General features: G+C 38.0%; 1 protein-coding gene across 5 annotated transcripts in view; it reads left to right on the top strand.

Annotated features, from left to right (window-relative positions):
- The window catches only part of RARS2 (arginyl-tRNA synthetase 2, mitochondrial), a 73,994-nt gene that overhangs the window by 36,001 nt on the left and 19,710 nt on the right, over positions 1-18,283 (top strand). For all 5 annotated transcript variants that reach the window (XM_055535531.1, XM_055535534.1, XM_055535536.1 and 2 more), the window contains 3 exons: positions 6,443-6,498; positions 9,382-9,465; positions 12,085-12,161. In XM_055535531.1, coding sequence (XP_055391506.1) covers positions 6,443-6,498; positions 9,382-9,465; positions 12,085-12,161 — 217 coding nt within the window. The remainder of the gene's footprint in view (positions 1-6,442; positions 6,499-9,381; positions 9,466-12,084; positions 12,162-18,283) is intronic.

The raw sequence follows: 18,283 nt of genomic DNA on the forward strand, positions 1-18,283 counted from the left end.
ATCATCCCTGACTCGGGGCAGGGAAGTAGATTATATCTCTTAATGAAAGAGTGGCAAAGAGTTTGTAGACACTTTTAATTCTTTTCATTATATCTTTACAGTGATGCAGTATACATACCCTTCTCTGGGGAAGCACTTCAGTACTCTTACACTCCTTGCTCTTACCTAACTAGCAGTAAAGGAATATCAGGAGGAAAGTAGAATAGTATCAGTTACTGCACATTCACCCTTGAAATAGTGCTATTGCCAGCTTCTTGAAATGTGAAAAGTTGCCACACATGCACCTTCTTAATGTTCACTTCCTCTTTACCATCCCTTCTCCCCAACCAAAATCAAAGTACCAAGACTAGTCTTAGTCATTGATTCTTTGGTTTTTCTCCAAAGTTTTTGTTTCCCATATAATAATCCTTTTTGTTTATGCTTATAAGAAATGTCTAAAAATAGCGTGTTCCATTTGAATTGTATACTGGAGGCTTTTTGAACTACAGTTTATTTACTTACAGATTTGCCTCTCTCAACTTTTTTCCAAAGCAGTTAAGGAAGGCTGGAACTTTTATAAGCATCTGATCATTAATGAAAGCAGAGTCTATTTCCCAGCGGTCATCTCTGCTTTCTGTTGTTTTTCATCTGGCATTGGTGGGGGACTAGAGCTGTTTCCTCCCTTAGAAGTATTCCAGATTCTGTGATTCTTATTGTGATTTCAAAAGGGAGACACAGAGGTAGACAGGAGGGTAAAAATTGATAGAAAACATCCTTCCTGAATTTCTTCTGAAAATGAAAGAGATGGGAAGAGAGAATTTCTTTAAATATATAGTATCTTTAATAGACCAGGTGACTTCATCCCAAAGTAAAGAGATAGAAATACTGTGTTCAAGAAACTTGCCCCAGGGACTTCCCTGGTGGTCCAGTGCTTGAGAGTTCTCCTTCCAATGCAAGGGGTGAGGGGTCGATCGCTGGTCGGAAACCTAAGATCTCACATGCCTTGGGGCCAAACTACCAAAACATAAAACAGAAGCAGTATTGTAACAGGTTCAGTGAAGACTTTTAAAATGGTCCACATCAAAAGAAATCTTTGAAAAATAGAAACTTGGCCCTTAAATTGAGATGATGATGGTGATGCTAGGTCAAGGAGCTTGCTCAGAGTCACAGAGCTAACTCTGAATCCTGTATGCTTAACCTTTACTGCCTCCCTGATATAGTGATATATGGTTGGTTTCCCTATATTTTGTCAGATCCAAGAGGAGTGTGATAAAGTGCCAGGGTAGATGACTGTCTACCTCAGACTTTGGCTCTACCTGGTGGTAGAGTAAGACTTGAACCATCAGCAGCGGTTGCCTCTCTCCTGAGTCAGCCCTTCCTATTGTGTTCAGATCAAATCTGCAGGAGCAGAGTCAGCAGTGATAGCCATTCTTTTCTTTTATCAACACATGTTCCCCCACCCACTGCTGTTCCTCGATGTGAAGTGTTCCCAGAAAACAAATTGACCTCTGGGAAAATGGGAGTCCAGGAGATCAGGGTACTAGTTTTCACTTAGTAACTGATTCGGTCATCTGGGATGGGATAGTTTATTTCTCTAGTCTCTTATATGTGGAAAATAAGAGTAATAATATCTCTTTTCTTACAAGATTGAGGAAATTACATGAAGTAATATTTCAGAGTTCCAGTAAAGCATACAAGTTGTAATCCATAGTAGTTACTTTGGCTGCCAAAGGAATTGAATTTGTATTTTCCATTTCACTGTATTCCCTTCCAAGTAGGAATGTGGTGCCAGAGAACGTCAAACTGATATTTCAAGGGAGGTTTTTTGAAGCTCTAGAAAGATTCAGTTCTTCTAATTCAAAAAAAAAGTACAAAAGTTCTAACCAACAGGCACATTAAAAGATGTTCAACACTGCTAATCATCAGAGAAATGCAAATCAAAACTACAATGAGATATCACCTCACACCTATCAGAATGGTTATCATTAGAAAGATCACAAATAACAAATGTTGGCAAAGATGTGAGAAAAGGGAACCCTGGTGCATTGTTGGAGAGAATGTAAATTGGTAAAGCCACTGTGGAAAACAGTATGGAGGTTTCTCAAAAAACTAAAAATAAAATTAACCATATGATCCAGCAATATCACTCCTGGGTATATATCTGAAGAAGAAAAACACTAATTTAAAAAGATTCATACACTCCAACATTCACAGCAGCATTATTTACAAGAGCCAAGATATGGAAATAATCTAAGTGTCCATCAACAGATGAATGGATAAAGATGAGGTTTGTTTTGAATACCACTCAGCCATAACAAAGAATGAAAATTTACCATTTGCAACAGCATAGATGGACTTGGAGGGCATTGTACTAAATGAAATAAGTCAGAGGAAGACAAATACTTATGTTATTATTTATATGTGGAATCTAAAAAATAGACTAATGAATATAACAAAAAAGAAACAATCACAGATACAGAGCACAAACAGGGTTACCAGTGGGGAGGGGAAAGGTAGGGATAGGGGATTAAGACATACAGACTACTATGTATGAAATAAGCTACACGGATATATTGTGCCACACAGGGCAACATTTTATAATAACTTTAAATGGAGTATTTTCTTTAAAGGTTGTGATTCACTGTTGTACATCTGAAACATATAATGTACATCAACTATACCTTTTTGCATTTTTAAAAATGCAAAAGCTATGCAAAAACTATATTATTAGATAATAACCTTAGTTTTTGAAAATTCAAAGATGACAAAAGGGTGTGCAGTGAGAAGGCAGTGTCCTCCCTACCCCAGTCTTCTGGTTCTCTTTATGCAGACATTCACTGATATCAGTTTCTTGCTTACCCACCTAGAGATCATACACATCATACATTGTTCTCCTTTTTTACTAAACAATGTATCTTATATTCCTTTAATATCAGCACATCCATGGCCAGCTTATTTTTAGTTTTTTATAGTATTTTTTAAAAAAATCAGCTTTATTGAGGTATATAGTACAATGCAAATCACTGTATTTCAACATGCAGTTTAATGGGTTTTATCAAAGATGCCAGGTCACATAACCACCACTACCGGTTATGATATCACAGTTTCTCTGTCTTTTTTTTTTTTAACCTTCATCTCAATTACTCCCTTTTATTCTGCTTACTTGGGATTTAGTTTGAGCCTCCCTTTCTAGTTTCTTAAAGAAGAGTCTTTGATCATTGATTTGAAACCTTTCTTCTGTTCTGATATAAACATTTTCATGGTATACATTGGTCTACTTTGGCTACATCTCATGAATTTGCTAGTAAAGCAGTCCTAAGGGTCACCCTGTTGGCTGACCTTCTCCTAGGGATCACAGTCCTTCACTGTCCTGTTCAGTTTCATAAAACCAATGTTCCATAAATCTTTCTAATTTTCTAGTTGTTTAAGGAAGACGGATAATTAAGCCTAAGCCTTGTTCTTCTCTCTTGACTAGAAGCAGGAGATTACTTATTATTTAATCCCATAGAAGAACATTTGCTTTCTTTCTCAATAATGATTACATGAATTTCCTTATAGTTTCATAATTGCCACAATTGTATACAGATCTGTCAGTTCAAGGTTTTAAATTGTAATACCCTTAAAAAGGTAAATAACAAGGCTTTGGAGACAGACTACAAGTAAGCTCTTGTTTTTGCCATTTTTAACCAGCTGTGTCCTAGTTACTATCTTTTTTAATATTGAAAAACTTAAGAAATTTTCAAACATACACAAAAGAGAGAAAATGTATATTAAGCCCCGTGTGCTTATCATCTAGGTTCAGGAGTCCTCAAGATATTGCCAAATGTGCTTCATTATCTTTTTTCCTTTGTGTGTCTCAATTTTCTCATCAAAAATAAGAGATTACATCACAGTTCTTCTGACTGTTGAGTTAATGCATGTAAAGTGTGTCAGACTGTGGCTGTCGGAGAGTGAATGTGCTCTAGAAGCATTCAGTCAGTTAGTTCAGTCGCTCAGTCATGTCTGACTCTTTATGACCCCATGAATCACAGCACGCCAGACTTCCCTGTCCATCACCAACTCCCGGACTTCACTCAAACTCACGTCCATCGAGTGGGTGATGCCATCCAGTCATCTCATCTTCTGTCGTCCCCTTCTCCTCCTGCCCCCAATCCCTCCCAGCATCAGGGTCTTTTCCAATGAGTCAACTCTTCGCATGAGGTGGCCAAAGTATTGGAGCTTCAGCTTCAGCATCAGTCCCTCCAATGAACACCCAGGACTGGTCTCCTTTAGAATGGACTGGTTGGATCTCCTTGCAGTCCAAGGGACGCTCAAGAGCCTTCTCCAACACCACAGTTCAAAAGCATCAATTCTTCGGTGCTCAGCTTTCTTCACAGTCCAACTCTCACATCCATACATGACTAGTGGAAAAACCATAGTCTTGACTAGACAGACCCTTGTTGGCAAAGTAATGTCTCTGCTTTTTAATATGCTATGTAGGTTGGTCATAACTTTCCTTCCAAGGAGTAAGCGTCTTTTACTTTCATGGCTGCAGTCACCATCTGTAGTGATTTTGGAGCCCCAAAAAATAAAGTCTGACACTGTTTCCACTGTTTCCCCATCTATTTCCCATGAAGTGATGGGACCAGATGCCATGATCTTAGTTTTCTGAATGTTGAGCTTTAAGCCAACTTTTTCACTCTCCTCTTTCACTTTTATCAAGAGGCTTTTGAGGTCCTCTTCACTTTCTGCCATAAGGGTGGTGTCATCTGCATATCTGAGGTGATTGATATTTCTCCCGGCAATCTTGATTCCAGTTTGTGCTTCTTCCAGCCCAGCGTTTCTCATGATGTACTCTGCATAGAAGTTAAATAAGCAGGGTGACAATATACAGCCTTGACGTACTCTTTTTCCTATTTGGAACCAATCTGTTGTTCCTTGTCCAGTTCTAACTGTTGCTTCCTGACCTGCAAATAGGTTTCTCAAGAGGCAGGTCAGGTGGTCTGGTATTCCCATCTCTTGAAGAATTTTCCACAGTTTATTGTGATCCACACAGTCAAAGGCTTTGGCATAGTCAATAAAGCAGAAATAGATGTTTTTTTGGAACTCTCTTGCTTTTTCCATGATCCAGCGGATGTTGGCAATTTGATCTCTGGTTCCTCTGCCTTTTCCAAAACCAGCTTGAACATCTGGGAAGTTCGTTTCACATACTGCTGAAACCTGGCTTGGAGAATTTTGAGCATTACTTGACTAGCATTCAGTTCAGTTCAGTTCAGTCGCTCAGTCGTGTCTGACTCTTTGCGACCGCATGAATCGCAGCATGCCAGGCCTCCCTGTCCATCACCAACTCCTGGAGTTCACTCAAACTCATGTCCATCAAGTCGGTGATGCCATCCAGCCATCTCATCCTCTGTCGTCCCCTTCTCCTCCTGCCCCCAATCTCTCCCAGCATCAGGGTTTTTTCCAGTGAGTCAACTCTTTGCATGAGGTGGCCAAAGTATTGGAGTTTCAGCTTTAGCATCAGTCCTTGCAATGAACACCCAGGACTGATCTCCTTTAGGATGGACTGGTTGGATCTCCTTTCAGTCCAAGGGACTATCAAGAGTCTTCTCCAACTAGCATTAGGTATTGTTAAATCTTAATTGCAACTTCTCAACCACCAAGAGCAACAAATCTGTTGCTTGAGAATTTGGAATGGTAAATTCTATTTCTGGTTATCCTGGGAAGCTTTCCACATAAATATTTTTATATTTTTGTTTTAATTTCTGATACAATAAATATTGATAGATATTACTCATATAAATAAAATTATTTTATGGTCCACAATAATTTTTAGACTCTAAAGAATTGAGAACTAGTGCACTAAACTTAATTTCTAATAATGTACCTTGTTTGTGTCAAAACAATCTCTCTGAATTTCTTCATCTTTTTACCAAGCCCCTACTGTATCTGCTTGCTGAGTGTGCCACTTCTATGTATGTTAAGTGACTACCTCTTGAGTCACAGGATCAATTCCCTAAGGGTGGTTCTTTCTGAGATCTAATTTATCTTTGCTCTAAATGTCTAATTTTTTTGAATTATTTATTTTTGGTTGCGCTGGGTCTTCATTGCTGCGCATGGGCTTTATCTAGTTTTGGCGAGCAGGGGCTACTCTTCGTTGCAGTGCACGGGCTCTCATTGCAGTGGACCACAGGCTCTAGGCTCATGGGCTTCAGTAGTTGTAGTACATAAGCTTAGTTGCTCCTTGGCATGTGAAATCTTCCCGGCCTAGGGATCGAACTTGTGTCTCCTTCACTGGCAGGCAGATCCTTATCCGCTGTACCAGCAGGGAAGTACTCTAAATGTCTAATTTTTAACTGTCTTTGTCCAAAATTACCAAAGGCTTTAGTCCACAATTATATTAAACTATAAAGCTATAACCTAATTCATTTTAGAACTCTTGTTTGTAGAACAGAAAAAAATAACTTTTACAATTATCTTGCAGTTCACCTAATGTTGCCAAAAAATTTCACGTTGGACATTTGCGTTCTACCATCATAGGTAAGTACTGTTAGTTTCACAGAAAATACTGAACATGACTTTTGGAGCAGTATTGGTTTAATGCTTAAGTAGCAAAAGGACAAAGAAACAAAAAAATGAAGTTTATATGAGCTTAATGCTAATTAAATATGACCCCAAAATGAAAAAAAATTGGTTTAAAAATGACAAAAAGAAATTTGTTTCAAAACCAAAAGATTGACTTAGAAACCAGGTATGTATATTTTGATTTTAACTTGTTAAAAGTACGTATGCATATTAAGAAGAACTGAAAGATGCATAAATGAAAACGGTTATATAGAATTGATAGTTATCCTCCCAATTTTTTTTGTCCATATATTTTGTTTTAAAAAATAAACTGAGTCATATGAGTACTAACTGAGAGTTTTCAAGACTGAAAATTTAAACAGGACTATCCTAACAAAGATTACTGTAATACTTCTTGGTTGTAATGTTTGAGTGTACAGTAGACTTATGATTTCTATTAAAAAATGATTTATATAGTAGCCCATCTTAAAACTGCAGTTAGAATTGTGTAATATTAGAATTGGAAGGGACTTTAGAGTTTATCTCATATAATCTGTCTTCCAGTATAGAAATCTGTCTTTTGAATACTTACAAGAAAGTGATTTAATCCATACTGGAATACTTTAAAGATTTGGAGAATGTCCGTATTTCTGGAATAGGTTATGTTGCACTATAGTCGACTCTTTTTACAAAGTTCTCAAGCAGCATTATAAGAGAGGAAATGATAGGACTTGATGAAAAAGAATATAAGAAATATACTGTATAAGAAAAACTACATTAGTCAAAAGCATAGGAATAATTGATGGGTAAAGCATGATAAACTTGTTTGACACTTGTTAAGGGAAATGCTTGAACCAGGAAGAGATAATATTTATTGAAACTTCATGTTAAGTGTTTTCATGTATTATCTGAACTAGTTTCACAGTAGCCCTAATTATTAAGTCCTGTTGGTTATAGATGAGGAAACTCAGACACCAAAAGTAACTTTCCCCAAATCACAAAGCTAGTGAAGTATAGCAGCAAGGATTTGAAATTAGGTAGCCTAATTCTGACTGGAGAAGGAAATGGCAACCCACTCTGGTGGTCTTGCCTGAAGAATCCCCGGGTTGGGGGTGGAGGGGGGTGTGGGGAGCAGAGCCTGCTGTCTTTGAGGTTGCACAGAGTTGGACACGACTGAAGCGACTTAGCAGCAGCAGCCTAATTCCGAAAGCCTAGGTTCAAGCATTTGTTGGATTTATAAGATAATAGGTGCTTCCCTGGTAGCTTAGCTGGTAAAGAATCTGCCTGCTATGAGACCCCAGTTTGATTCCTGGGTCGGCAAGATCCCCTGGAGAAGCGATAGGCTATCCACCCCAGTGTTCATGGGCTTCCCTGGTGGATCAGATGGTAAAGAATCTGTCAATGCGGGAGACCTGGGTTTGATCCCTGGGTTGGGAAGATCCCCTGGAGGAGGGCATGGCAACTTACTCCACTACTCTTGCTTGGAGAATCCCCAAGCAATAGACAGAGGAGTCTGACAGGCTACAGTCCATGATGTTGCAAAGAGTTGGACTCGATTAAATGACTAAGCACACACATAAGATAATAAGGTACTACAAAAAAATAGGGATACAGTCTGAGTACCATCTGCAAAAGGTGAATTCTGTTGTTGGGGCTATAGAGTTTGGGGAAGTCTAGAAGTAGGGAAACTGGATAAGTAGCTACTGTAATTTGTCAGCTATGCCTATTGGTGAGGGGTTATTTGCAGAAAACTAGATATCCTCTTGGAGAAGTAAATGGCAACCCACTCCAGTGTTCTTGCCTGGAGAATCCCAGGGACGGGGGAGCCTGGTGGGCTGACGTCTATGGGGTTGCACAGAGTCGGACACGACTGAAGCGACTTAGCAGCAGCAGCAGCAGCAGATCTCCTCTAGTAAAAGCAGGAGGGAATTTACAATGGGATATTGAATAGCTTGCAGAGTTGTTGGGAATGTTAAAGATGCTTTGGATTAAGCTGACATAGATGATGCCCAAAACTACCACAGAACTTCATCATCAAGGGAGCTTCTGCCTTTTCTTCGATTACTGCTGCAGCCAGAGTCAGGAACCTGCCATCATTCCTGGTTTATTGTACCTTCGAGAATTCAGAGAAGCAAAAGAGGCCACCCATATCCTATCTTTCACTCCCCTTGGAAGTTGTATGACAGGACAGTAGGACCTCTAGTAGTGATGCCACTAAAAGTCAAAACCTCCACCACTGTGCTTCTCAGAAAAAATAAAGGTAACTCGCTTTTCACCTTCTAGATCACAAGCAAAGTATATCTGATTGCCCATGACTTCTGGAACCCTAACTGCAAGAGGTTCTGGGGTCTGTTACTTTTAGCTTTAGTATATGCAGAATGGAATAGACGTCAAATGTCAAACCTGCATCAGCAGTACAGAAAGGTGGAGGCCTTGGATTCCTATGTGCTGTTATTTAGGGAGCAGCATGAGAGGTTGGACTTCATAACTGAAAGAAGGTGTACTGAGCTACTTAAAAAAAAAAACACTATATGGCTAAGCAGGGAACAACCAAATTATATATTCTCTGTTAATTACTGAGATTCTGTTATTTTCTGTCCTTGGAATTGACTTGGAATCACAGTGTATTCATAACCTCCATTAATGTTGATGAAAATTGTGAGATTTAGAATAACTATATCCTCCAAAATAATTTCTACTCCCTTTCCATAATACAGATGAAAACACAATAATAAATGTTTTTGTTTTTTAAAAAAAGTAAATTTTGTCAACAGAATTTTCTGTTATGCTTTGATATTAGATGGTTCTTATGCCAAAACATATAAGAATGAGAAACTATGTATTTTATTGATTACTTAGGAAATTTTATAGCAAATCTCAAAGAAGCTTTAGGACATCAAGTAACAAGAATAAATTATCTTGGCGATTGGGGCATGCAGTTTGGTAAGTAAGTTTGAGGTTTTATTTTTCACATCATTGTTAAGATTAATTTGTTTTAATATCACGTTACTTGATCATCTGGACAAAATATGGGCAAACTCCCATTGGATGAAGTAGTGCCTCCTACCTGTTTTTTTTCCTGATGGCTCTTTTCCATAAATCTTGTATTTTACTTATTAGAATAATTCTCACCATACAAGTAAGTTTGGGGGGGAGGAAACGTCATATATACAGAACAAGTCCTGAAAAATACAGACTTCTGTGGTTTTATTAAAGTAGCTTACATTCATTAGTTAAATGTAGATGTAAGTATTAGAGGAAAAGTAAGACTAGGTATACACCCTTCTCAACAGCCTCCCCGGGCCAACCTACAGGAAATGGGATTTGTCATAGCCTGAGCCAGTGGCCTAGAGGAAAAACAACCTGGAATATTTTGGCTTCCCCTTAAATTGTACAAGTCATGGAGTGGGCGATTGGTCAAAATGAAAAGAGAAGGAAAAGCGTGAGACCCAAAGAGTTGAATGCCACAGATTATCTCTAATGTCTTGAGTTTACTCAGAACCGTTCCCAGCTCATATACTGCAGTAGTCAAGGTGTGGAATGATAAAGTAAATGAAGTTGATGTGGTGGGGAAGGACTAGTAGCATGTAAAATGCAAAGTTTTTTTATTAAAATCTCAGGCAGCTACCATGTGCATTTTAAGATCCAGCCCTTGTGTCATCTCAGAAAAGCATTCTCTGACACCCCGACACACCCTTGCCCACCTTCTCACATCACCAAGTTCCTAGTATCCAGTTCTACCCAAATGGGCTTCTCTTCTTACTGTATTCTTTTGTATGCTACTCTCCCCTGCTAGGTGAAATGTTCCATGAAAGCATGGGCTATGTCTTAGTTATTTTTGTATCCATCGTGCTTAGCACATAATAGGCACTCAGAATGATGAAAGAATCTGTCTTGGGAAGTCTTTCACAGTCTATTCCAAAAGAAAGGCTAGGTAACATTTTCAGTACTAAATAGCATGTTCCATATCTACTGAAATGAAATCAGAGTTTCTGAAAGATAAATTTATCATGATCTTCTCTTATGAGCATTATCCTCTCAGTTAATAAAAATCTTTGTTAGACACTAAAAAGAATAGAACTTGAACCTAACAGTGCCCTTCCTATTCATTGTGGAGGAACAGAAAACACACCTCGCATTTAAAAAACCCACCTGCAGCTCACAGTGGGCACTCAGAGTTTTGGGCTCTAAGCTCAACAGTCAGATTTAATAGATGGCATCCACGTTATATGAGTTTGACTGATGCAGGCACTTCACAGCCATTAGCAAATATGTGATTATGATATTCATTAAATTTTAGCTGCAGAATTTTATTGTAGTGGTTTTTCTCTAAAGGACTACTATGGTTAATGGTCTGTCGACATTTCCATCAAACCATCATTGTTAACGAGTTTTAATTTTGGCTGTTCACCTATCCCATATTAAAAGTGACCAACAGTTCTTAAGTACAGAAATAATTTTTGAAAATGTATTAGGTTTAATGTCAAATGGAATTGGCCTTTACTTTTCCTGTCTCCATTTCTTTAGAATGCTTTGGGTGTCTTTTCACACCCAACTTCCAGGACCCTGAATCATGATCACATTTGCTTTTGCTTAAAAGTGAATAGTGCTGGTACTTACTTTAGTCATCCTTCTAGTTCTTGTCTAAGCTCCAAAGATTACCTACCCTGTGTTTAGTAACATTCCACTTTCTGCTGAGTCTGTATAGAAAAATGTACATCAGCAAGGCCCAGCAGCAATAGCTTCTTTAGATCTGAAGCTACATAACTGACATAGAAACAAATTACTCTTGGCCCAAGCTACATATATCCTTCAAATCCAAAACTGTGGTCACCTTTTAGCAAAATATCTTAAGAATATAAATATTCACAGTCTGTACTAAGAATTTTCATTGTCATCTTCAAACCTCAACTATTATTTTTTTAAAAGTTCAAATTAATACCGTCTCTGAATTTTGAACTTACAAAAGACTAAAAAAAACCCAAAAACTTAAAACAATGGCAAGTGAAAGACAAATATATAGCCAGATAAAAGCATTTTGTCACCTTGAATGAGAAGAGTAATCAGAGTTTTACTTTCAGTTGAGAACTAATAATTGTAACACTAATCTGATTCCTATCTTTATTTTCACATCTACAAATTTTAAAAGATATTTGAAATCACTTCCCATCATTGTCTTTTCACAAATTTTGAGTGTCTAGTGTGTCTAGTGCCTGGTAGCATGATGTCCTTCTGCAGAGTAGTTGCTCAATAAATGCTTGTTTTACTGATGTCTTGTAGGGAGGTAGGTGTTGGGCACTGTTAGCACAAAGATAAATTAGTCCCAGACTCTGCCTTTGAGCTCACAGTCTTTTGGTTTCTGTGGAATTAATTTCAGTGAGCCCTTCTATATATATTTAATTTGTGATTCAATATATTGAATTTGACTTGTGTCAGTTGATGGGTAGCAGGATGTGATAGTGTGTGTTTCGCAATATTCTTAGGATGCATACCTGTTCCCTGCCATGACTGTTCTCTACTGTTCCATTTTTAAATTTTGTCATTTATGGATTATTGTGGTAGGTCTTCTGGGAACTGGCTTCCAGCTGTTTGGCTATGAAGAAAAACTGCAGTCCAGTCCTTTACAGCATCTCTTTGAAGTAAGTTGGCGAAAAAAAAATTAGAAAATGCTTCATCTTTTTTCAGAGTACAGTGCAGCTTGGTAACACATTTTTACTCCCAGGGGCTTTAAAAAAAAAAACAAACAACAAAGCTGTTCTTAAAACAAGGACCCAAAATTATTGAAAATATTGCTTATATTTTACTAAGGACTTACTTTAATTTTCTTATCCAAATATTTCTTTTATTACTATTTTAGTTGATTTGGGACAGTATTTGTTCAGGTATAGAATCTTGGCATAAACACACAGAATATCAGATTCAGCAAAGAATTCTTATGGGCTTTTATTTGTTGTTATGTACTGCAGCTTCCTTTGCTGTAATAACTATAATTCATTTAGACTTGAGGAAACATGAGTATATACGTTTTTGCTCTTGTTCTGTTGTAGAAGGAAGGCATATATGTGTCTCTCCAAATTTGTGTGTCCTTTTTCATTTGTCTTTCAGCTCCTTTTCCTGGCTTTTGCCCAGTGTGCACGTCTTTCCATTCTACCTCATTTAGTCCCTTCACTCTGCTTTTCTGTCCTCAGTTCTTCCTGGAGCTTATCAATAAAGCTCTTCCTGTCCAATTAATCTCCAGAAATGTGTTTCGTTTTCATTGTCCCAGTTGTTATCTCTGGGCCTGACAAGGAGCACAGATACCTCCAGCCACTTTGGTGACATACGGGCGATCAGACTAAGGTTGTGTGTGAGGAAGAGCACTTGCCAAGCGACGCTTTACCTCTCTAGCCAGAGCCACAGAGAGCGCTTAGTTTTCATTTTTGTTATATTATTTTGTAGTTAAATTTAACAAAACACATCTGATTCTTAAATATCATTAACATTTGTGATTTCCTCCTGAGTTTGTACCCTCACTTGCATTTTAAATGCCTATGTTTTGATTTATGAAAGTGAAAGTGTTAGTCACTGAGTCGTGTGTGACTCGTTGCAAACCCATGGACTGCTCTGCCCATGGAATTCTCCAGGCGAGAATACTGAAGTGGGTTGCGATTCCCTTCTCCACAGGATCTTCCCGACCTAGAGACTGAACCCAAGTCTCCTGCATGGCAGGAAGATTTTTTACCATCTGAGCCATTTGATACCATCTGAGCCATTTGATTTATACTGTTAACCAAAAGATTTTCCCCCCCTCTTTCCCATTGAGAGTTTTATGAATAGTCGAGAGTTTAAAAATTAGTAAATCTTTATGGTTGTCAATAAAGTATGCTGCCCTAGTGCCTGGCATTTTACTGTATTATTTTCTAAAACTGTGAATAATCATGAGTATTTTTATCATGAGTTTAGTGAACCTTTCATCAGATCCAGGCCCCAGAGACAAACCCACAGTGCAGGAAATGCAAGAAACCACTTGGAGACCTTGTGTTGTTCAGAGAACATTCTTTAAGAATTTAGAGTACAGTTTGACATATGAGAGTTACTCCTGGCATTTTCTCCCACCCAATCTCAGAAGTTTTTAATTTAATCCTGACAATAGTAAATATTTGTGGCCCATAATCTTTTAAATATTGTAGTAAAATTTGTTCTTAAACTCTCTGGCAACCTAAACATACATTTTATTCTATGCAGTTTAATACAGTTTCCTGCCTCTTGAGCCTCATAAAAAGAGGGATATCAGACATCTACATTAGAGATTGTTAATTGACAGACACACAAAAGGAACAGGCGAAGGGGGTACTTTTATGAATAACAAAAAACTCAAGGCACAATAATATTGCTTTCATTAAGTGTTCTTTTGCCTAATAGCTTCATGGTGGTGGTGTTTTAGTTGCTAAGTCATGTCTGACTCTTGTGACCCTATGGACTGTAACCTGCCAAACTACTCTGCCCATGGGGTTTTCTAGGCAAGATTACTGGAGTGTGTTGTCATTTCCTTCTCCAGGGGATCTTTCCGACCCAAGGATCGAACCTGTGCCTCCTGCTTGGCAGATGATTCTTGACCACTGAACTACGTGGGAAGCCCTAACAGCTTCATAGAGGAGCAGTATTTATAGACAAAATAGAGCTAGTCAAATACACCCACCTTGCTGTTTGTAATAGAAAACAGCAATCCATTAGAGCACTTATCTGCTTTCTTCCTCCTTCCTTTGCTGAATGGAGAAAAATGCAGCGCCTACTATGGAAGACTCTAGGTTATTTTATCTTTGTGCTATTTTTGCAGACCCAGTTTCATTTAAAATTACAATTGTCACTGTAGGTTACTTCCAGCAACAGCTTTTAATATAAATGAGAAAGTTTGTCCCTTTTTGAGTGGTAAGCAAATGTTAATGATTTTGTCCTGTTTCTAAACAAAAAACCTGAACCTTGGTCAAACCCTTTTTTTTTCCTTCTCAAGTTACAAATGGAGCTCTTTTAGAGGAAGGATCTGTCTTCTTGGTCTTTTATCTGCAGCCTCAGACACAGTGCCTTACAGTAAATGCTTCAATGAATTTGCCTCTTCTGTTTAAGTTATGGCATAAAGAAACCTTTTGTAAAGCTCCAAGGAAGGGCTAACTATCATAGGATACACTATTTAGCATTTGTCCAAAATCTAACTTATTATGCAGTTTACTGGTGAAGAACCCAAGTGCCAAGGCCAAGAATCCACCACAGGCAACTTTGCTCCAGAGGGCTCTGTGTGCTGTACTGCCTTACCCCACCACTGGCCCCGCAGAGTGCCTTTCTGAGCCAGTCATTTCCACTGGCTGTCATTATTTACAAAGCATTTTCCTTTCTTTCAAAATTAAATTGCTGTACCCCAGGCACAACTAGTAGTTTAGCTGTCACAGTTTGTCTTCTGGCGTATTTATTTTAAATTTCGCTTTGGCCATCCAGGAGCAGATTTCATGGCCTGGGTGCCTCTAATTTGCACCATGATCAGTATCCCCCCAGTTTCAGTTTCTTAGCCAGGTTAGAAATTATATCATAGTTTTAGCATTTGTTTTCTGTGACGAAAATATTTAATGCAGTCATTTCTCTGCTACATTTCCATGCTTGTGCTTTGCTCTATTTAAAATGGTTGTTCTCTGCACCTGTAGTCATTCTTTAACCAGGACATCTGGCCATGCTGTGCATTGATATAGGACTATTTTTTAGCCAACATTCGAAACCTTTCCTTTCCTTGTTCTACTAATTTTTCACGAAACAGAGAAGTGGCTTTTAATAGTTCTTCCCCTCCCCCAAATTGGCTGATGAGTTAAATAATATATTTGCTGTTTAAAATTCACACTATTGATTCAAAGAAAACAGTAGTAGTAAGTTTTGGAATACTTTTCAAAAAGCCTTCCTACTAACATAAGAGAAATAGTTCTTACGATGTTAATAATGTTAAATCTAAATCATAGGTATATGGGGGTCATCATTTACTCAGTTTTAATGATTTTTAAAAGTAATTTCTCAGTTCCTCTTAGATTTAAGCTACTTGAATGGACCGTAATAAAAGCTAACTCTGTACCTTTAAGAACATAGAACCCAGTCACTTTTTTCTGTTTTCAGTTTTTTGGTTTGGTGGCTTTTTTGCTTGTTTGTTGTTTGCTACAGAAGATTTTAGAGCTTCACTCATTGATGTTGCATATTAATTGTATTTTGAGAACTATAGAGATTCTCTGAAATATGAGCAGCCTCTCATAAGAGGTAAATATGCCAATACAATATGCATTAGCCTTGTACCCTATCACTGGCTTTTTTTTTTTTCCCCTTTGGTCATGCCACACAATTTGTGGGATCTTAGTTCCCTGATCAGGGAACAAAGTTGGGCACCAGCAAGGAAAGCACTGTGTACTAACCACTGGACCACCAGGGAAGTCCCCTAGCCCTGGCATTTGTAAAGATTCAGAATGATCCCTATAGTAGTTCATTATTTTTACCCTGCCCCTTTTCTAAAAGGATTTGAGGTAATCACAGTGATGGACATTTAACAAAAAAGACATAGAAAAGTTGGAGATAATGTATTACTAGGTAATGTGTATGTAAGAGATTTTGCCCTGAGTTTCCCAGTATCAGTAGCAAAATAATAAAAACAAGATAAGGCAGGACCAAAGCACCAATTTAAAAAGTGATAATGTTTACTTGCTCCCATTTTTTAAAATCAAAAGACCATGTTTTTTTCTGACTTCAGAATCTCAAAGCAATTTCTCAAAGTAAATCGACTAAATCAATTCTAGACATATATAGGATTATATATGCAGTTAATAGTTCATACTGTTTAAAGAATTGAATTCAAATGTAATCTGTTGGTTTAATCCACATTACTTTTTTCAGGGAAAATGATTGTTGTGATTGAGGTGGATTTTACTTGTTATAACAGCTACAAGAAATAGCTTTTAAATTATAAACCTGAGTCTGAACCCAGCGATCACTTTTGAGAGTGGTGGGAGCCAACTCGTCAGGTTCGGGATTTTCCACCTCCCACGTCACACAGAGGCTCTTGTGTGCATCCCAAGAGAGCTATCGAGACGTCTTCTTGGCTTCAGTGCACACTACTCGTGACTGACATGCCCAGGATCCAAGCCTACATTATGCCCTGGAGGCACCCAGCTCTGCTTGCATGACAGACTTCACCTGGGAGATCCTGCTGAGTCTCAGTCCCACAGGCCCGGAGACCAGCCTCCATGTGTGGGGACACTATGAACCACTGCCCTGTGAGGGCCTGCCGCCACCTGAGGGGCTGCCCAGCCCACACTGTCCCCAGGAGTTTTCCCCTCAGGCCCTTCTCAGTCTAGGCAATTCTCTCCTCTCTCCTGGCAACTTCCCTGCTTCACCATTGCTCGTGATGTCTTCCCCAAAGCCACATGCTTTGTCCCTCACCCTTACTCCCCTCGGACAGCGCCATGGGGTCCCATTGTTCTCTGGGTGTTCTTAGAACAAGAATGGAAATATCGAGCAAGGCCAGACTGCATGTTAAGGCCTCTGTCATCGTCTCACCCCACTGAAATGTGGGAAGAACGGGTTTTTCAGCAGAGAACAGTATTTATTAGGCATGTGCATGGTGACCCACAGCAAGTCAGCAACTGCCACCCTTTGACAGAGGTGTAAGATATCATGAATGTAATTATATGTACACAGAATAAAAATCAGAAATTCCAGACATTAAAAGAAGATAAAGGGATGATAAAATGCTGTTTATATGCTGCTGCTGATGTTCTAATGAGGAGAAGTTTGGTCATTAATTCATTAGTTACATCAAATGATTTCTTTTTTTACCTAGGAAGTTTTTACTTTTTTAACTGATATATTAAATTATAATAACATGAATTTGAATTTCTTTGATATTTCATTTAATATTAGGAATTTGTCCCAACCAGAGAAATTTCTGATCAATACATGAAACATTAAATGAGATTGTTTGAATTATAGTCAGAAATTTGTTACATGTTATTTTCTAAAATATGAGATCAAAATTAAATGCATTTTAAGATAGAGGACAAACGAATATTGAGATAAAAGAATCTTTAGTGTCAAAGTTATGCTAACCATCCTTAGCAGTTACTTTCAGTTTTAAAAACAAAAATAACCAGGAGTGGAGTTAGAACCCTGCATTAAGGAATTCAGGTGTGCCTATGCGGCTCATGTATTCAAGAATCAAATTTAAGGACTGAGTGGGGAGTGAGAGAGCATTATCTGCTACTTCAAGTTTTCACACTTATTTCTTTCATTTGGGCAGATCATCCCAAGAGCTGATTATAATTAATCAATTAAATTAGAAATAAAATGTCATGCTTTTTGGCAATCCCAACATTTAGAAATAGAAGGAACGATTAATACTCCTTTCAGGAAGTCTCAGATGTTTATTTTATTCTCTTAACTAGTAATACAGCTGGCTTTTGCATTCTAGTAACCTAAAAGAAAAATTGCATCTCCATCCTCAAAAACACTTTTCTTCAACCATTCTCAAAAACACTTTAATTCAGCCATACTGTTACATATCAAATGCAAATTTAAAATTTCCTTTTTATTCCCTTTGAGTCTGGATCTAACCTCAGAAGGGGGCTGTCTTCAGAATACATACTTTCTGAGGGTAGTGGATTCAAAGTAACTGTAAATGGAAAAATGTAATTTCAGAAATGCATTGTATAAAATTTTACTTCGAAGGAAAAAGTATTTCTTTTCTAGTATGCTAATGAATGTT

Source organism: Bubalus kerabau, chromosome 9 (genome assembly GCF_029407905.1).
Source record: "Bubalus kerabau isolate K-KA32 ecotype Philippines breed swamp buffalo chromosome 9, PCC_UOA_SB_1v2, whole genome shotgun sequence".
In the NCBI taxonomy this organism is placed as follows: domain Eukaryota; kingdom Metazoa; phylum Chordata; class Mammalia; order Artiodactyla; family Bovidae; genus Bubalus; species Bubalus kerabau.